At 37.6% G+C, this 26,715-nt stretch overlaps 1 protein-coding gene across 1 annotated transcript in view; it reads right to left on the bottom strand.

The window, feature by feature from the left end:
- The window catches only part of GABRA1 (gamma-aminobutyric acid type A receptor subunit alpha1), a 40,548-nt gene extending 16,830 nt beyond the window's left edge, over positions 1–23,718 (bottom strand). Inside the window, exons 1-5 of the mRNA XM_005144967.4 lie at positions 23,576–23,718; positions 21,215–21,302; positions 17,351–17,463; positions 7,433–7,500; positions 1,539–1,759 (exon numbers count right to left, since the gene is read on the bottom strand). Coding sequence (XP_005145024.2) covers positions 1,539–1,759; positions 7,433–7,500; positions 17,351–17,463; positions 21,215–21,288 — 476 coding nt within the window. The 5' untranslated portion in view covers positions 21,289–21,302; positions 23,576–23,718. The remainder of the gene's footprint in view (positions 1–1,538; positions 1,760–7,432; positions 7,501–17,350; positions 17,464–21,214; positions 21,303–23,575) is intronic.
- Positions 23,719–26,715: the final 2,997 nt, after the last annotated feature.

Consider the following 26,715-nt stretch of genomic DNA (forward strand, 5'->3'; position numbering starts at 1 on the left):
TATGTGATTAATTAGCAACTAGAATGGGACGCGAATTGTCTGGCTGGGGGTGCCAATAGGCATGTGTGGTCACAGCAGTGCAGCTGGCTCTGGCCCTCTACCACATCCACTGTACAGCAAAGACATGCTCAGACTTCTAACTTGGCATGAAGATTAGAATCTATCAGCAAATGAACTTGGTTCCTTGTTGTCATCATTAAACTGGTGCACTCTGGATACTCAGACATTTACTGCAATCATTGCATTGTTATCAGCTTGAGTGCAAACATGTTTCTCAATAAAAGAGATTAAATAAACTATAAACAGTCACATACCACGCATCAGCAAGGAATGAACAATAGTACTTGAATACTGGGCAGAAGATTGCTTCAAGGCACTTGCAAAGGTGAGCAAATAGAAATAGTTATGGTCAAAAAAGAGACATGTGAACGATGTGCTGCCAAGATAGTGTTCCCCTGAATTAAATCCTTATCAGTCAAGCATTTAGGAAGACAAATAAAATTGACCTGGACTTGCTTAACTACCAGCCAAGCAGATTCTGCCCTATCCTAGGCAGTCTTTAAAGATGTCGTAGAATAAATTGAACAAACTTGACAGACTCCCAAAAGCCTGGAGACTTTGTTTCCTCCAAATACTTATACTGCTTTTAAAAAATCTTTAAAATTGTTAAAAGAAAACTCAGTGTTCACCTATGTACTAAGCTGTTTACCTTGACCTTAGTCAAAAGAATCACGTTATGCCTTGTTTGATTCCATGGAGACATAAATGAGGGATGTGTAGCTCTGTAGAGACAGCATACCATTTTTTTCATTATTTCATTTGTAATTTTTTAATCCAGAATGCTTCCATGACTGTGTATCATTGTTATTTCAAAAGGATTTAACTCCTCTGCTGAGAACTAGGTAGCCAAAGTTCAGTTATCCATGAAGAGAAACATACATTTCCAGTAAAACTGGTGCTAGCACAGAAATAATTTTGTCTCCTAACCTTCCAAAGGCTTTAGTGATTTGTTTTTCCTGTTATGAACGGAATAAGAAATGTCTATTTTTAGATTATCATGCTCTGTATTCCCAAGCACAAGAAATATGAAGAATGGGCAATGAATTCTCTATGCATCTGCTAGTTCTTAGAATCTGCTTTCCATAGGATCTAAAGATTAATACCCCTTGCATACCATCTAGTATTCTAGATTATATTAGTTTAGGCTTTATAATACTTTGCTAATGGAATCCTTGAAAGCAACTCCAAAGTAAGGTCCTTTGCAAACTGATGGATTTGCAATACTATAGGTACCTTTTCAAAATCATGTACTAAGTCACATCCAGGCAGTGTAAAGGTAGCACAGCAGGACGGAAAAAAAGCCATACCAGCCTAAATGCCTCAGTTTGTCCATCATTCCATTGCCTATTGTGAAAATAATTATGAAGCAGGAGTCAAATAATGATCAAAAAGGAAACCTGTTACCTGTTTGGAAAATATGATGCTTTAACAAGTTAAATTATGAAACTGAATAAAGGATATAATGTTTTAGGACTCACCTCATTGTGTATAGCAATGTCCCATCCTCTGTAATTCGTAATAGTTTATTTGGCATTGTCATGTTATGAGCCACAGATTTCTTTCCATTGTGGAAAAAGGTATCAGGTGTCCAGATTTTGCTGGCCATTAAATTATTTAGCCGGAGAACAGTCATAGGTCCTTTGAATTTTAGTCTTTCATCTTTCCAGCTTTGACGGAAAAATACATCTATAGTGTATTCCTACATCAATTCAGAAAAAAGGGAAACACTTGTGATGCCATATGTTGCAATGTGAGAACTTCGAAAATATATTCTTACTGTCTCTAGAAGAAAGATGACTATTAAGGAAATCAGTAATTATCAGAACATTTCTTCCCTATATTACAATGTACCTGAAGCAGTTATTAAACAGTTACAATACCATTACTGTGTTCAACAGAACAAAGGTTACGGAGAACAGTATATCAAGTTAGACAAGAAGGTGAGATATAGTGGGAAAAAAATAATTCACCCTTTTCTCACTTTTCCTTCACTTTCTAAAAAACTGTTATTTGAAACTGTAGATATGCAGTCAGTAGCATAGCCCAGGAAGAATATGTCTCTCTGAATAAAACAAGCTTTGTGAGATAGGGTCTTCCTAGAGTCTTTTGTTCTGTTTCAATTAGCATAAGTATGTAGTCAACCTGCAAAAACTTCACAGTTCACTTAGAATTATGTGGTCCAATTTATGAGATGTTGAAGGTGCATTGGTCCAAATCACTGGGCTACAGCTAGCACAAGCTGGCAACAGCTTTGGACCAAGAATTATAGTTGGTTATGCAAGGACTAGGTCAGTGGGGAACAGATGCAGTGAACATAGGGTGAATCAAAATAACCAGCACTCACTATGAAAGAATTGTTACAAACCAACAGGAGCAAAATTAAGAGAGAGGAGATGGGAAGGAAAAGTACATTGGAGTATTATACTATAAATACAGAGATACATGGGGTGAAAGTGGGGAAAACTCCTATGGATACAGTTTTCCCTGGGAAAAATCCATTCAGTCATGAAAGTTCAGTATGGGATTACCCTGACCCTTCTAACATTAATGGTTATGCTATTGTGATAAACATAAAAATTGGCTATCTAAACACTGTTCAAAATTACCCTGAATTATTTGGCTGAGAAACTGAACCTTTTCTGAGATCTCCTGCCAATGGAGATGGCAAATCCTGAAATGAAGGGAATTCCTGTGTAGGAAGGCACACACAGTGATAAGGACAAGGAATATGTTAGTAAATAGAAACATTCTGGAATTGGTATCCAAAATCTCTCTGTGGCAGACTCTCTTAGACTTGAAATTTTTCTATTAGCAAATGGTAACACTTCATACAATATAAGCAAATGTGAGCTGTTTATTTCTTGTGTAACTATCAGCAAGTAAAAATGGTGGTTCTTACTGATGGTGTGGTTTTCGTGGTTTTAGGGCATGAAATAGCTAAATAAATTTCTTGTGGACTTGGAAATGTTGTGGTTCCATGAAATGTTTTTAATTTGGGTTTGTTTGAGTTTTGGAGTTGGGGAATTTTTGTTATTGTTGTTTTGGGGTTTTTTTATTTACATCCCATGTCTGTGAATCATTTAGGTGTATAGTTAATTGTATTTCTATTTTTTAAGTATGTGCTCAGTGAGCCCAGATGAGTTCAGCTCCAGTGACAGCAGTTGTGCACTTACAGCCTACTACTTGCTTCAAGAATTTCACTGGATGAAGGCTTTAGATTGAGTAGTGTGCAAAATCTTGTCCCAGGTGTGCAGCAGAGTAGCCAAGAAGGAGGTTCAAAAGGCTTTTTTTCCATATTTTACTATCTCCAAGGAAAATTTCCTCCTACACACATGGGGAAGGTAAAAGACATGCCCAGAAGGTGACATCATTTCAGCGTGCATGTAAACCATTCCCTTTTTATCTCTTTCAATTGCAAAGAAGGAGGTGAGTGGGAGGTGGTACAGGTTGAGAGAAGGGAGTCTGGTTCTTCATTTTATATGAACACAAGCTTCTTATGCTGGGAGAGAACATGGAGTCTGAGAGATCTGACAGCGTAAGACAGAACTCAATTAAAAAGTATCTGCGGGTCATGTCTGGCACAGACTGAATCTTTCTCTGTCCTAGTCTGTTGCAGTATAGGGGATGAATTCATTTTGGCTGAGATTTCTCAACTCCTTAGCTTCACTACCCACTTTAATACATACAATAATTCTCCTCAAATGAATCCTGACAGACAGCTGATCTTTAAGATTAAGTCATCAGATACTTTAATTAAGGCTTTCTTCTACAGGAAGGTGCCACACAGAACAAAGGAACAGAAGGATTTTTTTCAAACCATGTACTATAGCAGTGGTCTATGTACAAATATATGAGTGAGGTGAAATTTAGAATAAATTCTCCACAGTAGAGACTCTTCATTCCTTAGTGTGCAGGTAAAGAAAGAAGATGCCTGTCTGTGCTTTGGCAGTAAGTTGAATGATATTAAATATTTACAACACTTTGACTTAAATATTCTCTGATTTACTCATCTAATATCTCTTCCAGAAACTGTACAGGAATGTAGTAAGATAAAATTAAATTCCTGAGGAGCTTACACTACAGAAGCAGTGGGAATGAAGGTTTACTAGGAAAAAAGAATAAATAATGTCTTTATGAAAAAAAAGTTAATTTTAAAATGCTTCTTATCCCACATAATATGCATCAAAAATTTCACAAGTGTCATGTGAAAATAGCCAGATATCTGTTGATTACTCCAATCCACCATCTGAGGGAGCATGCCTGAAAACCTGCAAAGTTCTTCCAGGAAAAGATATTTTTAAAAGTGCTTTTTTTCCTCTTTAACTTTATTCACAAGTTTAAGAACAAGCCAAGACATTCTCTTTATAGATTAACAGGTTATGTCTATGCTGCTCTTAAAAAAGTGCGTTGAGAGTGGGTAGGAACACCATGTACTCCCTGATATATCAACCTACTATCTATATATCTGCTTCATTGGATTCTGCAAACAGATGGTCTCTAGGTATGCTGATGTCTCACTGTGGCTGTAGTTTCATAACACATGGCGTCAGCTGGAAAAGCTCATTGCCAGTTCCCAGCCATCAGTCCCAGTCTCAGACAGCAGCGCATGGTTCCCCCAGTGTGCCAGTACAGCTGCGTGTGAGGCCTCTCTCTTACCAAATCCCACAGCCCAGGCTATGCTTACTGTAAATCTGCTCACTGGAGCAAATTTGGGGTAGCCCTCAAGTGACGATGTTGACAACCAACCTGTAGTGTGCACAGAGTAGTTTGCACTACATCTACACAGGAATCAATATAAACTTTGTATTCTGCAAGTCCTTAATTTTATCTTTCTCATTCTGCCTCTGATTTCACACTTATTTCCTTACGCAAAAGAGTTAACATGAGTAGGCAGCACACACATTACTTTTTAGGAAAGGTGAGTAGGAGTTTTATACTAAATACTCTTCTGTAATTCCTTAGTTTCCAAAACACATGAACACCTGCCTGTGTGTTTCTTGGTCACACACTATATTAAGAGAATGATGAATTCTTTCTCCTGTTTAACTGAGAATCAGGAACCATGTGGTATGGGCTTTTATTTTTGACGAATATTTTTGTAGGTAGTGAAGGCTTATGGTACAGTAATTCAGCTACACTGAATTACAGTTGAAGTCAATGTTTTGGCTTTTGGTTTTTTTTAATATACCTATTCATATTTCTGAAAGTAGATTCTTTTTGGTTTCAGTATTATATTTTTCCTTAAAACTCAAATTTCATACAAATATTAGTTTGTCCTAGGAATGACAAATTAGCCTTACCTTCTACTTAATTATTAAAGCACATGAAACTACAAAGTAGCTGCTGAAGTCCAAACATTACATAGTGCCAAGTACTTCAGCAGGCCTGTCAGTTACTCTAAACTTATGTCTACATAGGACAGCATCCATATCCATTTGTTTATTAGATTGCTATTCGTTATTGAAGTTTTCTAGTAAAAATGACTCAGCAGAGCAAACAATAGCTTAGCCAGCTGACTTACAGCAAACAACGCAAATAAATATTAATACAGAGCACACATTCACCCACATACATTTATTACTCTTTTTTCCATTGATCTCTCATAAACATCTACATCCAGCCCAATACTTTAAATTGCATTAATTTTCAGGAAATTAACAAGAGGTCCATCCTGAAACGGCAAGTTTCTATAAAACTGCAGCTGCCTCAGATCACTTACAAACTGCAGCTGCTACAGTTTGAATTCAAAGACTATTAAATTAAAGTTAAAAGATAAAAATTAGTCACAAGACTGTTTGAAATTTCCAGTTTGTCCAGTGGTGATTGTTTACCTGTTTTGACACAGAAATGGGAAAGCAAGATGAGGTATTTTACCAAATACAGATAGTGTATATCAGATGTTTCTATCAGTCTTTAATCCAAGGAATGTGCCCTCTTTTAATGTAAAGTTTAAAGTAATAAGCAGACATGTTAATTTCACAGCATTATCATAGAACAAAAAAGCAGAAATAATTTATTTGTTTATTTATTTATTGTTCATGGTATATATAGTGCTTAGACAATATTGTATGTATGTGCTGAGAAGACAAATCCCCAATGCAGTTAATTCCATAGATTACCATCCTATTGTAAGTAGTCTCATCAGAATGACTGGTCAGAACTTTTGTGCTGGTGCCCAAGCTATTCTTTCTCACTTAAATATCATGCTGTCAGTTACAATTATAAATATGACTGTAGTTTTATAAATACTGTTTTCCAAACAATCAGGCAAATGGTGTCTTTGCATAAATTTCATTCAGGAAAATAAACTATCTTGTAAAAGTTATTCTCTGTTATTCCATCCCTTAACATTGTTTTGAGTAGTCAGAGACTTGTAGTAGCCTGGTATTTAAGGCCTGTCTACAGATTTTGTTTGAATTAAACAACTGACTGTTTTGTGGTAAGGAGCTTGTTTCCTTTCCTGTGATAATGTGTTGGGGTTTTGTTGGGTTTGTTTGTTTGTTTGTTTTGGGTTTGTGTTCCCCCCCCCATCCCCCCGTTTTTATTTTGGTGAATGTATTCAGGTAACTGTAGCCAGCTACAAGGTTGAACTGTTTTCTTCATTTAAATTAATGAGGATGCTTTCAGCATTCATCCTAACAGGGAATCCAGCAGATACTAGTGAATGCAGACCAGGTTTCCCTGTCAATAGCTACCTATTTGTGAAGACCTCATTTATATGCAAAATATTAAGTACCTTATGCGTAATTTCACACAATTTTTAGTATCTCTTAAGACCAGAGCTCACAACATCTTCATTCAGTGCTCTGAACTTCTCCATTCCCTGCAGTTATCTACCAATTTGATTTTAATATTTATTCCATGAAGAAGTGACACTAATTCTCTCATTAATCTTCTCTCTTTCAGCAGCCAAGATCTAGGAAAGTCACTTCCCATTGATCAGTAGCTTTTAATATAAAACTACAGGTTAGACTGTATGAATGTCACACTGTAGGCATAAGTGTTAATTGCATTTTAAGATGATGATCTTTCTCAGCAAATTGGATCAGTGATGTGCCAGCAAGGACCTGAGCAATCATTCTCAGAAGAATGTGTATCCAAACCCTAATGCATTTCATAATATATTATGTAGCGAATAGAAGGTCTGTTAAAACACTTATTAAAGTCTCCAAGGCTGCTAATTTCAGGGCACTTACATGCAGCCGCAACTAGCAGGAAAGGTTGCATATAAAAGCTGACAGCATTTTGGAATCCAGGGTTTAATAAAGGCCCATCCTTAAAAGGAGTAAATAAGTTACATATAGATCTTTCATCCTCCAAATTAAAAAGACAGGACAAAATGAATGTTGTAGAAATACAGGCTATCACTTACCATATCATGGTCTGAAACAGGCCCAAAACTGGTGACGAAGATGTCAGTCTTCACTTCAGTTACACGCTCTGATGAAGCAGGAAATTAGGACAGTGAGTGCCTATCAACAGTCTTCATTAGATCTAACCACTACAAATTCTCACAATAAATAGAAAAATTATTGGCTTTCATTAGTCATTCTAAAATTGGTCTACAATACGGTCTTGGTAATTTATTGCTTCTTGATGTAATTTCACAGTATTGTCAGCAACAATCTTTTTATTGCAATGGTTTTGAACACAGAACTTTTTAAGACATGGCTTGTGATGCCAAAGTACAGCAGCCATAGCTCCGCTGTTGTGTAAATCTTTTCACTCTGACTAATAAATCTTCTTGTCTGCTAACATAAACAGTGCTGTGTATTTTACACAGTACTCAAAAGTCTCATTGTGGGTACTCAGCGTTTCTGGGCAAGCTGAATGAAGGTCTCTAATAGTTAACCCTGGGCTTATGAATTTTGTCTTTTTTATTGAGATGCAGGAACATAGAAGAAAAAGAGAGATAATGCATCAAGCTGTGTAAAAACATACAGATATTTTATTGGGCATGAGTGAGAAATGGCTGCACTGCCCTTAACTGTAACAAAAAAAAAGGAGTTGAAACTTTCCAAGTACGTATCAGCTAAACTTATCTACTATAGTTTTTCTCTTATGTATAAACATTATAGTTTGTAAATGCTCAGGATTGTTTTTAAATTGATACAGGTATTAACAGTAAATTTCTCAAGCTACCCAATTTTTTTAATAGGCCTCAATGATAGGTTAGTGTAAATGATAATTCAGAAATCTAGAACATGTACATAACACAGATTATATGTATATACTATGCCATAAAGCTGGACTTCTCTGTGATTTCAAAGATATACATTTGCTCCATGGCACAATGCCCTTGTCCACTTTCAGAAGGATATAATGATTTTAGTCATCACAGATGCTGAGCCTGGGACACCTAAAATGGTGCTGATCTATTGTTTAAAGTCACTTTGAGAAACACAGGAGTTTAACCTCCCTCTTCCTCTCCTTTCCTCCCCCGCTCTGTGCACTTTGGAACATCCTGATATTTTCTAGGCCACACATCACAAAATATTCACCCAGGATGGCATATATCAAAATCACTCTACTGATTTAAATATAGCCACAGGGAGTAACACCACCTGGAGGCATAAATTCAAACAGCTAGCCCCATCAGCTTTCAGAATTTACACTGATGTAAGTCTGAGTACATTTACTATAGAGCTGTACGAGCCAGCATGGAGTTTTTAGTAGAAATTTCAAATATGGAATATGGAAGGAGTGATACATTCTCAAATAACTTAAAAAAAAAAAGAAATTTAGAATATTAGAAGTAATCCTAAAGAAAAAAGGCTTACAGAGAAGTACAGGTATACTAAACAAAAGTCATGCAGCAAGCAAAAATTTTCATAAGATTAAGAAATGCATATACGTAGCTATCTGTATAATGCTATTTAAATATTTAAGAAAAACTACATTTAAAACCTAGTATAATACAACCTTCTGATTTCGAAAGGCTTTGGACTGCTAAAATATGATTTGTTCCATCTAACAAGAAACTTCTGATAGAAGTGAAATAAGGAATCAAGATTAAGCAGCCAGCAACAATATACATTTCTGTATCTAATGAAAAAGTTCTAATGTGAATCAGTGTTGTACAGTGCATATGCAGGTTTTTCACTTTCAGTCAAAAAGTCTACAAATTCTAAATATATATGTATATATATATAAGCAGTTTAATATAAGGGTTTGATATATATACAATAAAATATCTCCTTTGTGAGACAACAATAATCAAGATATAATATCGTATCTGATTCTACTGCTGTTCTAGTAATGCACCGAATGACAGATGTTTTCTGTTAGTAAGTTAATGCAAAAATTGGATGGTAGCAAAGTAATCTCCAGGAATCATTATAAAGGTTAAAGGATGAAGTTTCCGATGTGCTACACATAATCACAGAAAGTAAAGTACTATAATGTGACTGAATTGCTTGATAGTATTGTTTTTGTGCTTTATATCTGTGACTGAGATGTGTACAAACTACAGTGACTATTGACAAAAACATCGGATAGGTGATATTTCCTCCTTGGCTGTCCAGTGAAATTAATGTGTGACCTTAGCATTGTTTATAAGCTTTAGAGAAATTTAAGTAATCTCCTGACAGCTAATTGGCTCTGATCTTAAAGAAGTTCATAGGAAGAATTTAACCTTCCATTACTGGAAGAACCATATGGCTGTCCAGAATTTGCTTGGCTTGGAAGTAAAGTGTTCTCTCCTTTGACCTGTCACTCTAACAACAGTTCAAGAGACTATGATCTTTTCTGTAACAGCTGGCAGAAAAAGGACATTGAGATTTCACGAGGTCCAGTAGAACATTGCTGAATGGATTCTTTTCAAGTTCCAGCTTCTGAATCACCTTTTCTTTAGACTGAGAAACTAATATCATGAAACCTATTAGCGTTTTACATCTTGAAAAGTGAAACTCAAATGACTTTTTTTAAAGAGCTTTCTTCCTGACTGCCTGTCTCTCCATCTCCTTTCAATGGAGGCACTGGTGTGATTAGGAGAGAGAAAGACACTAGATCCTCAGGCACAATCCATCATCCTTCAATGGTGTAAATTTGAGAGTCTCAGCTCTCAGTGAGCCTCTAATATAACATAACTAACTGATTTACCTTGCACAAAGAATATGCTGTTTGAATCAGTGGCATATTATGAATTCTAGCTTTTGGACACATATGGTCAATCACTCTGAGAGCACAAAATGGAAACCAAAGACTTTGGCAGTAAGGCGGAAGATTTCCAAGGGAGTGGAAAAATGAGTGATGTCTTTCATTTCTATATAACATCGAAGATATTTTAAGTGGCATGCAAGACATAAGTAGTAATAGAAAATTCAGACTGTGAACTCAGAAGGGATTGTGTTTTCTTCATACTGATTACATTTTTGCAGAGCATCTAATCCCAGTTCTCTTCAAATGCAGATAAAGCCACTGTACACATCACCAAATGATTTATTTTTCCTTTGATATGTACCTCTTTATCAAAAGCAATGAAAAAATATGTATGAACACACAGGAAAAGATTAGCCCCTCCAAAGCCATATGGAAGTTTTGAGATTTATGTTTACTGTTTTACTAATTAGATGATTCAACTGTGCTTTGTAAAGGGTTTCAAAAGTTGTGAGTCAACCTTGTACAGGACATGTGTTTACTCATACAGTTGGGATTTATATTTAGAATCAAGGTTAACCATGTTCAGTTTGCAGCTTGATTAGCATGGGAAGGCTTAAACTATACTTCAAATGCCCAGTATGCATTTTTTCATCAGCCTCAGTTCCTGAGCTGTAGTCAAAACCTTCACAATATCCTTAAGAACTAGAGAAAATTATAAATCACTGAACAAAATAAGCACAGATCAGAAGCTGATCTTACTGCTAAGGATAAATCCAGTAGTTGTAAAGATTTGTTAACCTCTCTCTTGATTACAAAAATCTACCTCATGAACCAGGACTAAGTAATACAGAGATATCTGTAGAACATACAACAATTCCAGTGTAAAAAAAACCAAAACAAAAACAAGGAAATTAATAACTTGCTAATTTTACTATAAGAAAGCCATAGGGTTCAATAAAATAGCAACTGATTACCACACCTTGGCACTCTGAAACATGGCCTCAGGCAATTTATCCACATATAGCTATGAAAACAGCACCAATGTCAACTACTGTAATTTTACTGTTTACAAATACTGTGTTTTGCTAATGATGCTAGACTAACTTAAACTCTCAACATTAATAACAATAAATATTTTGATTTAAACTCCCAGGGAGCTCATTAGAGCTAGAATTGTGATTGGATTACAAATTGAGAACAAAAATAAGAAATACAGATTTATTTAAAAGGCAGGAAATGAGCCTATTTACCATAGGAAACTATATATTAACTGTTTCCCTTTCAGACCTGTTGGTATTTGAGCATAAGGCTTATTTGAATTGCATATTTTGGTGGTTTAAATTAATTCCATCTCATTTGGTAACGCACATGTTCCTGCTGTATGTTTGGTGTGTGTGCTACAGTTATTAAAATGGAAAAGCCTTCTCCTGTGGTTTTGAAGGAGAGGAATTTGGATGCCTGTATAAGCGTACTCCATTGCTGCTGAAAAAAGTCACGTAGACTAATCACCCTGGCGGCATCCTATGATATATTTTGATTTAAGAACCACAACAAATACACTCATAAGGATTTTGTGCTGCTGCATCTGTAAAAGTAGAAACCAAAAGGGAGAAGTGTGTGCTGTCCTGTGATTACCTGCTGTAGTCTGTGCTGCAGTCAAGGGTTTACCGAGAGCTGTGCAGTGTCATGGCAGCTCTCCCCATGCCAATTAACAGCTCAGAGCTGTTCATATCCCTCCTACCTCCCTACCCTTGTATTAGATCAATTTTCCTAGGGTCTTCTATGCCTTTTTACAGTTGCCTTTACATCAATGTGGTGTCTACAGAGTGCCAAAAAGACCAAAATCGGCCCTTTCAGTTTTTATGGAGTTCAGTATAGCATCTAGTCCTTTTTTACTTGAAGAATTACGTGTAGGAGGTCCAGTATAAGACCCTCTTTTAATTTAAGGTAGAAACATTTAGGATTAACTGAATTTTTATTATACATGCAGACAAAACCTGTATTTTCCTTGAACTTTAAGTTAGCCCATATACTAGTCGAAATCCAACAATTTCCATTTGGACCTCAATCACCAAGAGATAAGTTTATAATATATTTATAGCTAATGATCTCATAAAACTGAATTCTAAAACGTAATTAGCATAATACTGTCAGGTTTCTTTTCCATCACTATAAATGTAAGCATTCTTTGGAAGCGATGAATTGCCAAGATTGGCTGATGTTCTACTTCAGAATAGTCACACACAATTTTGATAAACATCACACAGGAGAGGCCAACAAATAGCTTTTACTGATAGCATAAAACAAGTATAACTCTGTTCAGTACTAAGGTAATGTTGATAATCTACTTGGGGTGATCTAATAGGCATTCGTCCAAACTGTAAAAGCGAATTTCAGTTTAAAAGATTCTTGTTTGCCTTATCAAACCCACTCTTAGTTCTGTATTGAGCAACCTTTCTAGTACAAAATCCCTCTCAAAGGGATAAACCACATTTACAATTGAAAGGTCACAGACTGCGTGATATCCTTTAGTTTTAGAGAGATTTGTGCACTGCAAAGGTGATAGTCCTAAAAAAAATCTGTAACTGCACCTGATTTCATGTTCATAAATCTCAGCAACAGTACAACCAGCATGCCCTGTGCAAGTCTGGTGAAGCCACATGAACACAACCCACAACAAAAGGCAATTTTGTGAATGCTCCATCCCTGGCAGTGTTCAAGGCCAGCTTGGATGAAGGCTTGGGTGATATGGTTTAGTGTGAGGTGTCCCTGCCCATGGGAGGGGGGTTGGAACTGGATGATCTTAAGGTCCTTTCCAACCCTAACTATTCTATGATTCTATGGCATAGTCATTTATCTGAAGAACTTATATTTTCCACCATTTTTTTGTTTCTTTTCAAGTCTTTTAAACTCCCACTCTAAATATAGTGGCTTACTAGGAGAGGTCACCAAACACTGAGATGAAATTTCCTACTTATTTAACTCCTTCCCAGCACAATCTGATCCTTTATTTTGTTCAGGATTGTGTATTTGAAAAGAGAACAGCATCTTTATTACTCAGGATATTTTTTATTACCTCTGGTTCTAGGATCCAGATATTTCCCACAGAAAATTATGCTATTACCTAAATGACCTCACTGTTCATTTTTTCTCTTAATGTCTAACATGATTTCCTCTTTTTTCAGCTTCAGTATTTTACTCTCTGCAATTCCTCCTCCTTGCTTTTTGTAAATTATTATCTTCTCATAGAGTTAATAGTTGTCATCTAGTATGATTCAGAACATTTTTACATTCATTTTTAAAGTTTTATTTTCCAGGCACAAATAACTGTAAATGTAGTTATTTGTACATGTTTATGGATGGGTATAACAGATGCTATTTCCTGGCAATGTCTGACTAAGTGACAATGCCCACATATGAAGGAGGCAATCATCTAAATAACATAATTTATATCAATAATTATTGATAGGAGGTGTAAATGTGCCAATGTGTAATACAGTGCTGTGTGTTCCTTTTAAAGAAAAATCAGATTAATTTTAGTTACAGTGCCATTCTTAAAATAAGGAGCATATTCAATCACTGTAACTTTTCACTGTGGGTCACCTACTCATTTATGTATTTATTTATTCTTGTTAATAAGAAATGACCTCTGTTTAACAGCAAAATGCTCAGAGCTACTCAGTTAATTTCAGATATGGCCTTATCGGGTTATCTGAACAATAATAATTTTTATTCCCATAACCTTTAATGGAGCATATGTGTGTTTTATTTTTCCTTTTGAAGTAATACCCCAAAAGAAGATCTGAAAAAAGGAAAGGAAGGATTTAATATTAATCTAACACTGATTTGATGCATACTGAAAGAGTAATTCAAAATTCAGCACCTCTTTTCATTATCTTAATGCCCCATCTTTTAACCTGGCTTTCCAATGAATATGTACTATAGCTCCAACCTTGTAATGAGATCTCTTCAGGATCTTGTTCCTGGCTTCATGGTGCTTCATCTGCCTCACCAGGATATTTACTTAAAACTATGAGTCTGTTCACCACACTAATAAGTTTGCAAATTTAAGATAGAGAAATATCATAGCACTTATATCAAAAAGGAGGAAATTACTTCTGTAAGTAAGGAGAACCATATCAAGATCAAGCCCCTTTCACAGTTCGATACAATTTTTCAGTAAACATACCATTTTGTCACTGAATTCTTCATGCATAAACACAAGGGAAGAGAAACAAACCGAAGAAACTGTCATTTACTTTTTATTCCATAGGTGGGAAAGAGAGAAATTGGTTCTCTTTTCTGTTTTATGCATATAATTCTGTTTTCTGTAGGCGTATATATTTGAAAAGCTGCACTAAAGAAGGAGAGGTCCTACAGGGATAAACAGTTTTCTGCAATATGCCCCTTTCTGTAGAAGAAAGTGACTGTACCATGCAATGTTGCAATTAATCTATTGTTGATGAAGGCATATGAAGACATACAACAGGATGGATATTTCTCGATAACTGCAACAGTGCTGTGGTGTCATCAATGGTACCCAGATTACACAAGTAGGTACACCAGTGGTACTGGTGCCTAACAGTGTAAAATTCATTCATAGAACATATATGTATGAGGGTCTTCAATCTCTTAAATTCTCTGATAGCCATGTCATAGTTAACATGGAATAAATTAGACCTAATTACATGTATCTAAACATGGTACTATATTTGTGCCTTTCTTAACTTTCTCTTTAGAGTAGATGAAAATCATGTTCTGACTGAAATATTTAAGACATCACTGATGTTGGGAAGAAAAATGAAATCACTGCCTTTACATTTAATTTTAACATTTCTAGCAACAGATCATTCTGTAACTGAAGGCTATTGAACTTCCAACTCCAAAAACATTGCTTTATTTGATATATTGATTTAGATTTCTCACTAGATGCTTTTCCATATGGAACATTTCAGAATACATTTCCCCATTATACCAAGTGTCTAAATCAAATGTGTCAGAATTGAGTCATCTTGAGGTTCTTAGCTCATATTTAGACACCTCAGCAAGAAGTTTTTTCAGAGGTGAATTTCAAAATTCCTGAGCAAACTCTCTTATTATAAATTGGTACCAGAATTGAAAGCATAGGCCTGGACGTTTGTCCCTAGTGTCTGAAATATATAATGTATGTCTTTTGAATAGCACATTATTTAACACTTAAAAGACTAAAGCTACTTCTTACTATATTTTATTTTATACATTAATTTACTATCCACAATTTGGTCAGATGAGGGATTATATATATATACATATAACAGATAAATTAAGTTTACTCTGTTGAACTGACACCATGAAAATATAATGTACTAAGCAACAGGGAAATTGTGATATTTGAGGGGTTTGGCTACAGGCAGGAACATGTAACACAATTAAAAAAGGGAGGGATGCAAAGATTATTTCAACTTCTCTAATTATTCCAACACTGCCTTCCCTCTATCCCATATTTCCCATGCTCCACTCATTTTTGCTTTTAACTGATAGTGACGCAAATGGCTATTAAAATTTGTGAAGAGACTCAGTTCATCCTATAGAAGCAGTTACATTAAACAATCTTGCTCTCATGATCAAATTTTAGCTGGAATGGGTGATCCTTTCATGAAGTATGCAGACCCATTCTCCCAGTACACTCTTGCCGTCTGGCTTCAGAAATATAGATAGAAACATATATATGTAAGACACTGTACCGATGCCCTTAGTTCCCTAATCTGCAACCCAGAGAATGAGAAAAAATCCTTTCCCTGCAGCTCCCTTTGTTTGCTTTTCTAGTAACAGTTCAATAAAACATAATAGCTACAAAACTCAGAAGAAATCATCATATGCTCAAAATTTTCCTGTAGACATGTACCAGACTCTACACAGTTTGCAAAGTTTCATTTATTTATGGCCCTCTCTGCTATGTTTATTTACTATGATACAGTAGCTGACTGAACTGTACAGTTGCATTAATCAAAGATTAAGGAGCATTCATTTCTAAACTAGTCCAAGTGTTTATAAGTAAGCAGGCAAAAGTACTGGTAGATAAAAGTAAAAAGTGATTCTTATTTTTTTGTGTATTATCTCAAATTGCACACAAAAACTTAAGACTAACACATTTTAAAATGCATTAATTTTATGAACAGGATTTTATCTTTGGCCATTCCTTGAAGTCACAAAGTCAACCCATTGAAGAAGTTGGCTCACAATTCAAGAACTGTTGCAAGGTGATAGCCTCAAACCATAGAATAAGCTTACCCTTAATTATCTTCAATTTCATCCTCAGGAGATGGTATAAAAATTCTAATGTAATACCCTGTTCTTCTTGTAATGCAATTCCTCTGAGAGCTATTATATGGTTGAACTATACTTTCTGGGGTGGGTTGCTCTGTTTTATTTTAACTGAAGAATTCAAAAGGAAAGATAAAAAAAAAATCTGAAAGAAATAAATCCAACTTTTCCATTCACCAGAAAGACAGGTTTGTGCTTGTATGTTCAGAACTTTCAAGTCTGTGAACTACAAGCTTTTAAGACCTAGTTTTAGGATTTTGTCAGAGCAGAACAAATCAGAGGGAACATAGGGATGCTGATAAAGACAATACCTTCATAACAAGGTTTTTAGAAAGATGGAATTGCTATGTGGTTTTGTACCTTTTTATGGATTCAGCACCAAGAGCAGAAGAAAAAAGACATTTTTATCAAGCTGTGAAGACAAAATGTTAGAGAAACAAATGCTGACATACCTAAGTAGAAAAAAAAATCTTATAAACTTCTCTGAGACTTTTATGGCTAAGGCTGATTGATGCTTTCACTTCTCAACCAAAATCTTCTCATGAAGGTAGTCATAGATAGATGTGCTATTTAGGCCTGATTCATAAACTTGTCATTTGTCAGGTCACAGGTTATATTTTATTGTATTTTATTCCTCACACAACTTTAATACATATTCAGAGGTCTTCTTGAATTGTGAATCATTTTCTTCTTTGGGGTATAAGTGTGAGAAAGTCAAGTATGTGAAAGACAGAGAAGACATGGCATTTTTTAAAGGATGGATACTGCATGCCAGCATTATTCTAAGTGTATATAGAAACAGAATCGAAACAAGTATATAATGGGAAAATAGCATTGTTTTACCTAACACATAACCAATCTTATATAAAATTATAATACAACACACCTCCCAGTCCTGGTCTCAAGCGGTTATCATAGCCATCCAGCAGACGATCCAATATTCTGGTAAATACTGTCGTATTGTCTTTAAGTTCGTCTTGTGATGAGGTTTGTCCATAGCTGAAATACAGAACCATGAAGACTGAAAAACAGTAATTCACCAATAAGCTTACAAAGCAATTCAAAATTCTATTTAATCTTGCATATACGGGGTTTACGTTCACAATATCTCCCCCCTAAAACAATATTGTAGTAGTTTATAGGGTTCTTTCACTGAAACATTTTCTTCTTAAATTGTACATTTTTTTGTAAAATGCTTGAAAATCAATGCCTCTATAAACAGAGCAAATGGAATGTCAGTTCCTCAGTGTTCATCTCATTATTCATTAATGGTCATAATGTTCTGTGTGTTCCTCAGGAAAAGGCTCATTTGTCAGCAAAAGATAACGTGTTTAATTCATAATAGTTATAAAGAGTTTGCATATGAAGAAAGATAAAGTGACTTAGGACATTGACACTTAAGTACTGAAAATAAACTCTAGAATAAAGATAAAACAAAAAATACAGAAATGCCTACCTTATGGCTATAGAAGTCAGTCAAGTGAGTGTTCATTTTCAATATATAATTTTGCTTTATTTTCTATTTTCCTTTAGCAATTAGATTTGGAGGAATACCTCCAACTTTTCCTTAGAAGTATGTAACAAAACCATCTGTTGATACGGAAATCTCTTATGTCTATCAAGCTTCACTTACAGATCCCTAATGTGTTTCTCTAACTCAGGCAAGGGTCCTAAACTTTTGCTTGAACAAGGATCAAATTGATCTCTTTGAGCTCAGCTACCAAAATCTTATTTTCATCAATACAAATGTAATGCAATCCTTGAGCTTAGTGATTTCTATCTGCTGTAGAGCACATAAGAATCAACCTTTTTCTTAAATCTGAAACCTTTACCTGTCATAGATGATTCTCTTAATCATAGATTACAGTTGTCTTAAAGCCAAACCCAGTATAGTTTTTTCATTCATTGCTGGGAATACTTCCATTATAAACCTGTGTAGTCATCATGACCAAAAGCAAAACCACTGCTTTCCAAAACATGATTTTGTCTCATGCGTTGCTACTGAACTGGATAACCAGTAGAGTGCCAAAACCTGTTGTTAAGATTGGGTTTAGTCACAGAAGTGATCCTTCCATTGGGCAGCTTGTTACCCGTACAGCTACGGTCATCTGCGGCTCTCAGTGCTCTGCAAGTTGTTCCTGCTCTAACCAGCAAAGGCCGTCTTATGAGGAATATACTGCTACACAAAATGATCTTGTTCTATTGAAATATATACAAAATTATTTTCTGTTAAGCTTCATCAAGCATCATTTATGTATCACATGTCTGATCCACTTGTATTTAATACAGAGAGAAGAAGAAAAGATAACCTGAATATAGGCGCTCTGGAAATGCTTCCAGGCTATTCTGCAATACAGGTTTGAATACATAACACTACAAATTTAACCAAGTTTCAGAACAGACACTCACAGAAGTTTTACTAACTTTTGTTTTATTTCAGTAGGGTGTGACTTTGTAGAGAACAATACTCAGGGTTTTTAATGCATATAGAACACTTTTTCTAATGAAGAGACAAAACCTTCAACAGTTTTAAAAAATACTATTAATCTCCTTTAGCCATATCATATAATTTTTGTTTTAAAAAGGGTTGATTTATATTTATTTTTCATACCTACAGTTGAATTTTAAGTCACAGCCATTAATATTTCTTTTTCTTTTATGCTTCCTATGTTACCAAAAAACAAGTTCTCCTGCTGTCTCCAGTGAGCATTATCTTTCAAAGGATCATTCCTCATATGCCTGATGTAGAACTGCAACACAGATCTTTTCACTGGATTAAATCTTACATTAACACTCATTGTCAATAAACAAGCTGCTGTACACACATATCTCAAGGATAGTAGAAGGTCATCAGAATTAAGGTGGCAAAAGGATATAAAAAGACTTCAGAAATTGTAGTGGTAAATAAATGAGCATGTTTGCAGAAAAGGCATCAGGAAGATGGTCTGGTAGCAGTGCACTCAGCAAGGATGCAACAAAATGTACCGCTTCCATTCTGGGTGTCACATTTGTCAGTACCCTTACCTGTTCTTCCCACCATTTTGTCAGAGGTAAAAAGCACTCTTAGGGCTAGTTTTAACTGACATATGATCACAACAGGAAGAATCTGAACATTTGTGTACATACAAATTGTACTGTAACTCCAAAGGGGTTGTGATTTTTCATTCAAAACACATATATTAAAATACTCCTAGTGCTGCTTTTTATGACAAGAAGAATGATACGGGAAGGCTGCATCTTTCTGTATCACAGACACTTCTAATTCATTATTCTCTTTTATCTTAAAGGATTAACAGCACTCCAGAAGAATAGGCAAGGGAAGTTACTATGACACAATGGTTTTAAAAACAGATGTATTTCATGTAAAGGTGTGTACAATTAGAGAGAAAGGTGACTGCAAGCGATTGTGTTTTCATACTAAACCACAGTATAATAAAAAACTGTGCACTAACTCCATCTACAGGTCATTATAATAGTGACACGCCATATAATTTTTAAACACTAGTCCAATGCAGTTAAATTCTCACTTTAAAAATGCACATGCATACCTTAAATATATAATAAATACATTTTACACATGTATATATACTCGTATCTATATAATAAACATGTTTCCACAAAATTCTCTATCTAGGCCAGATGAAGTACTTCATGAATACTTTGAATCTCACTTTTCTTAATATATTATCAAAATAAAGGTATTGCTTCTAAAGTGCCATGTTTATTCAATGCAGCAGTTGTTACATGAATCACCTGATTTGATTCTTCTATTTTTAGAGGAAATGCTTGTACAGATGAACCCTTGCCCACCCCACTCTATCTAAAATCTCCAGAAGGTAAGTTTTATCTAGAGCTGCAAATGCATAAGGAGACAGGCACTATGGAGGTCAAGGCACAGATACACCTTTTTGGGATTGCTGTTGACAATATGAAATTTCTAGTGCTTTTTGGTTATTAGGTAACATTATTGACTGGACTTTAATATTTTTAAAATACAGAAATATATCTATGCTTCTTCTTAAAAATCTTTACTAAATTTTGAATTGCAGAGAGTACTTCAAGTGTACTCTAAACTCCTTGACAATCTTTAGTTAACTTACTAGTTGTTAGGTGAGGTGTTGTATGATTACAAATTGTTCTTAATACTGATGCTGGTTTTAGATTATGATTTCAACATATATTCCATACACTTTCAGTGCAGCATGGCCTTTCAAACACAAACCCTTACGGGGTTTGAGCTTACAGATTCTCCTTCATCCAAGCAGTCTCCCTCCACCAGGATGGTCTACTTCAGATTTGCAAAACCAGCCACTAAGTTAAGACACAATCCTGATCAACAGACAAGTAAAAGTTTTGCCTCTTCTTGCAGGGACAATAAACTTACTAAATTACGTTTAAAAAAGGTTAAAAAAAAAGATTTGGTTACACTTTTTTTTTTCTCTGAAGAAATTTGTATTTCTGAGCAGTCATTATCAGGGTAAAAAGGATTGCACAGGTGTTTAAGAGGTATTTCAATTTGTTTCAGAAGGGCTTTGCGTTTTTTCTTCACGATATCGAAAAAGATGTTATGCAAACAAATTGTAGTTTTCTTTCAGACTTCCTTTGGTTATATTTAGCTGGGATTTGAATAGGGATTAACCTCCCCCAGTACACATAGTAGTAGTGCAGCCCATGCAGTATTTGTCTCATGCCGCTGTATTAAGTTAAACGTTCCAAAAATATGTTAGTACGTTAAAAAATATCTCCCCACCTTCTTTCAGTCAGTGCATTCAGGAGGAGGCTCCAGGCCCAGAGGCAGTCACAAAGCACCAGGAATCTCTTCATGGTGGGCTCTGAAACTAGAAGGAAAATAAGCATCAAGAAACAGGTACTGTGAAAAAATGTCCAATTTAGGAAACTTTTGCAGAATAATTTGATGTCAGGCAGTGACCTCACAATACTACAGCTCCTGTCATCCAGAATAAGGGAGCATGGCCTTGGCTGTTCTCATTTACCTTGGCTGTTCTCATTTACCTTTTACTTTTAGACAGAGGCTTAGGGTGGGATTTATTTTGCGGTAAGGGCGTATTCCTGTTCGCATTATTCTTGAATTTAAACAAAACCAGTTATGAGTTAAAGCAGCTGTCCCCAAACTCTGTACCAGTTCTTAGTCAGTTCCCTCCTATGTTGAAAATGTGACAAGGAGCCTTTGTAACATTTCCAGATAACCAAGTGTAACTGGTTTTTGTTTGGCTTGACCCAGCCTGAGTACTTCCAAACCTCTTGGAAGGTGTCAGTGTGTGGTAGTGTGACTGGGGAGAAGAGCGGTGCTTCCCTCACAGCCACTGCTTTGCTTTGATGTGGCGGAAACAACTTCTTACAGATATTACTACTCTTCCCTGAAATAGTGGCATCAGAGCAGGAGTAAAATGATCAGATTCTGACTCTCTGATCTTCTGCTGCATACGCACACTAATATTTTTGTTGGGCTAAAGAGCACGATTCATAATCAAACCATGTGCTGACAACCTACACACATCTCCTACCTCTCTACCAGTCTCTGCTGCTAGGAAATGGTTTTGCATTAGCAGCCTTCTCTTCCCTTCCAGTCCTCCCTCCAGACTTCCCTGAGTTACTCTCATTTACCTTTGAGTAAAAAGTAAGACAACTCGGGTTTCTTTTGCTTTCTAATAAATCATAAAATACAAAGTTAACTGGTATTTGTGGAACCGGTGTTCCAGATTCAGCTGATTGCCTGGAAGATGCTGCAGGTCCTTTTACTTATCTGTGTGTTGGAATCCAGATGATTTTTAGTATTCATTACATTAAAAAGGGCAACAAAATAGGAAGCCTGTATTTCCCCCCGGTAGTGAATTGGGGTTTTTTTTTAAATGCCTGAGAAAGCAAAGCACTGTACGTGCAAATGTTGTTGTACCTTTAAATAAAGCTACCCCAATTCACTACACACTCTCAGGGACAATTTAAATCAATAAAATATCATTACAAAGCGGCATGTAAGCAATGAGATATAATTAATGCGTTTATAGCCAAATGATCTGCAGATAAGCATGGAGTAGGACTGATCTAATCTCACTGGGTAGCAAAGAGCTGGCTGTGACTGGGAAGCGTGGATAAAGATCTTCAGGGACGAGATTGCATCTAACTTGCCCTGTAACCAGCCCCCTTACAAAGGGAAAGGCAACATCTGTAGCTTCAAAAATCGCCTTCTCCCGGTCCTGCCAACTTCTGCCTTTGCAAAAGGCTCCTCGGGATAAAGAACGGAAAGTGAATTATTCCCAACTATCTTGATCTGTTGAGCTCCACGCTTGCCCCCCTCCCTTCACCACCCCCCGCTTCAATAAACCCATACAGGCGCTATAAATCCTGGAGAAGGAAAGTTTCTTGCAGCTAGAAAAAACAAATGTTAGCAAAGACTTTAAAGGAGCGTTGGACCCCTGCAGCCCTCCAACTCCTGGCCTCCAACTACCCGCACCTCCTGAAGAACCCGCTCGGGTGTTCCCATTCAAAATGGGAGAAAGATCCACGTTTTGGGAGAATGTCAGCAGAGCCCTCTGGAAAAAGGAAAGGGAAAAAAAAGGGGGGGGAGGGGGGGAGAAAAAAAAATAAAAGGGGGAAAAAAAAATCAAAAACCGGGGGAAGAAGGAAACATTTTGATGCAGGTTTGAGTCCCGGTGGGAGATTTGCCCATCTCTGAGGAGCAAATCGAGACTTGTTTTCCTCCCGGCATTTCAACTTTGTATTTCCCCCTCACCCCGAGAAAGCCACCCCTCCCACCGCCTCCCGCGGAGGGGGAAAAAGGGGGAAAAAAAGAGCCCCAACCCCGAAACAAAACCTTTCCCAAGCGACCGGTGGAAATCAGTCCACGCTAAAAAAATAAATAAATAAGGCAATTTACAATGGCCATCGATCGCTGCGGGTTTTCAGGCTGGAGGGATAGGGAATCAAAATCCCACCGACCCGGCGGTACCTGCGGAGAGGGGAGAGGAGCCGCCTGCGCGCCTGTACGCGGTGCCCGCAGCCGGGAGCGCCCGGAGGGGTGCGGGTGTGTGTCTGCGCGTCCGTCTGCGTGCCGGGCTGCGTGCGCGGGGTGCGAGCGAGCGGCCGCCCTTACCGGAGCCCCTCGGGCGCGGGTCCGCGGCGCAGCTGCCCGGCTCTGCCCGCCCGCGCGGAGGATGCGCGGCTCCCGCTCCGCCGCTCACTCCGCCTCGGCCATCGCCGCCGCTCCGCTCCTCCGGGCGCAGCACCCGAATTTCTCTTCCCAATATTCCGACCGCCGCGGTACAACAAAAGCTTTCTCTTTACCAAGACAGTAGTAATACGTCCCAGGGTAAACCGGATGTGAAATAGGCTGTGACTTCATGCCAGAGAGATTTTATTTTAGAAAGGAAGGTGGTACCAAGCTCTCATCTAGAGACCAATCCGCCCATTTTTTATATGCAGCACAATTTAACTTCCAGTGCTCTCGCCCTAATCCCTTTCTCTCTGGCTGCAGACTCAAATCCTTCTACAATCTGCAGCGTTATTATTATTTGGGGGGGAGGCTGCGCGGCTGGGGGGAGGCAGCAGCGGGATTCTTTAGACACTTGCTTTCACAAAACAGTCTATTTTAAGGGTCGTGCATATAAAAATATAACAGATCTGCCTTAGCGTTCAACCTTTGATCAAATATTTAGTCGCGGCATACATATGAATGAAGACTAGCTGGGAATGTAGAGGATGCAGTACCATGCGTGTGTGCCTATAGACTGTGCATACCTACGGAGCCTAGCCTATGCATGTACCCAGACAGGGAATGCTGTGCAATCCTAATTAAACCCAGGTAACATGCATTTGGAGCGAGATCGGCAGGCGGTCCGCTCCAGGACCTGGTGGCTCTCCTGCACTTCCACTCGCCTTTACGGGTGGGTGCCACCTCTGACCGCAGCGGCCCCAGCGCTCTGCGAGGGGGCTCCCAGTCCCCGCAGGGCCACCAGGCAGCCAGCGGCGGCTCTGCCCCCGGTCCCCTGCAGCCAGTACCGGGCTGAGGCCGGGACATCCCTCCCGTCCCCCGCTGCCCGCGGCAGGAGAGGCGCTCCTGGGTGCACCCCCCCTCCCTCCCCGGAGACGTGCGTGGTGGCCCGGCCGTGGCCCACCTGTGGTCGCCGAGGGGCACGGTTCTGCTTGAAGTTAGCTCCTGTTTAACCCCCAAACAGCGACCGTCTTGTCCTCAGGTGTGAACAAACCGGATGCATCTGCGGAAAAACAAGGAGAAAGTTGGATGCATCAGGTAGGAGGTGGCTGCTATGGCAGGAGAGCATCACTCAGCCCTCACCTGCCCACCGTGCACAGGTCATGCCTTTAGCTCAGGGCACCTCTCATCAGCTTCACACCTTCTACAGAAATGTCAGACACTGGTAACTGCCACAAGGACACTGTCCTGGCTCTGGTTAGTGTAAAGATAAAATTAACTCCTCAGTCAAAGAGCTACTAGCATCCATAGTGTGGAAAAAATCCTTACCTCAAATCCTTACAATCCTTACTACTTTCTGTCTTCCCCTCTCAATGCCATCACCAATCCAGTTTCTGCTCCCTTCTCTGATGCTGCTTTAAGGGAAGTCAAAATCCATATATTTTGTCAGAGATAACCTGAATTTGTATCTTATGTTACAGTTAAACTATCTGTTGCAAGCTACCAGATTTTTAAATCAAATATTGCACATTCTATGCATCTTCAGGAAATACATGATCTGTTTGTACAATGTGGAGAGGATTTGATATGACCCAAGAAACCAATGACATTCATAGCTAAGGCTGGCAATAACTTCCAAGGTGGCAGTCATTTTGGATAAGTGCCTGACTTATAACAGTCTAAACGCTGCAATGATTTCCCTAAGCACAAGGAAAATAGGAATTCTGTTTATCGAAGTCCCTTAGTGCACCCAGTTCACACAGTCATTTGTGTTCAACATTAAATAGCTACAGGTTATTTTAAAGACTCCAAATGGGCTGTTTGCTTAGTTTCCTGATGTTTCCAATGTATTTCGTCTCAGCTGATTCAAGGTTGCTAATAGTGCACAGAAAAGTAGGAAATAGAAAAACCTACTGACTTCCCAAGGAAACTGGAAGTAGTGATTTTTCAAATCACTGGCTCATAGACACATAGCGGCTAGAGGTACTTTCCAAATATGCAATGTTTTCACCTTCATTTGCTCTTGGCTAGCATAATTTGCTAAGTTTTTATTTTTACACTGAAGCATGAGAGAGTTTTGCTTAAGCAACAAGTAGGTCCTTGGCTAAGTTTACAAAAACAGCACAAGGGGCTTTTATTAAAGTACACGGACATTGTGTGGCTGTAAACCCACAGAGCTTCCTTGCCCTGTCACTACAGCAGTCATTATATTACCTACAATGACCTTAAACTGTTTTTCTTCTAGATTAATAATATATGTTTGCAAAAACAAATGTTCAACATAGCTTCAGTATTTCATTTTCCCCTTCATTTCTCATGGTTGGGGGGGGGGAGAAATTGGAAGTACACTTGCTGTGTGTCTGTGACAGGTAGCTAGACAGAAAGATGGGCTGCAAAGTAAATGATTAAATGGCTACAGGTCCATGTACCTCTGTGCACTGAAATCTGAGGAAGTATCTGGGCAGCTGATGTAGTCTCAGAGCCAATGAGACATAACTGTGCATCCTGCAGTGTTCTTTAAATCCTATAATTTTCTTCTTATTTTAATTAGTGTATAAACAATGGTAACTGTATTTATTTTTGTAAAGTGTCAAGAGTAGCAGGGATGGTCTTTGCCTCCATGGACACATCCTCCATGTGCCAACGGTTAATATGTTTTTCTGAGTTCTCCCTGGGTGAAAATAGTGCCCTAAAATTAGAAGTTGCTCATTCTCTCTCTAATTCTCATCTGCTCAGAAAGTAGGACAAAACTATTTTTCCTCCATGGCTGAGATTGCTGTCCATCAGTGCTCACACCTAACCCAGATTTTTTCTGTTCTTTCAAGGCTGTTACCACAGTTCATGTCATTCCATAGTAAACACTAAAAATATTTGGATGTAATCAAACAAATAGGCTGGTTTATGATGGATTGTGGTAACAAAATGACTGTTTCTTAAGGAAAGCTGAACTATAAAGGATAATATTTTGTTGTCAGCAACAGAAATACTCTTTCAAAAAATGAGTGTTAAGTTGGAGATCACTGTCTTGCAATTCCCACTTCTTCCCTTTCCCATCCAAATTCCACTGACCTAATCCAAAGACC

The sequence above is a fragment of the Melopsittacus undulatus genome, chromosome 10, assembly GCF_012275295.1.
Source record: "Melopsittacus undulatus isolate bMelUnd1 chromosome 10, bMelUnd1.mat.Z, whole genome shotgun sequence".
Taxonomy (NCBI): Eukaryota; Metazoa; Chordata; class Aves; order Psittaciformes; family Psittaculidae; genus Melopsittacus; species Melopsittacus undulatus.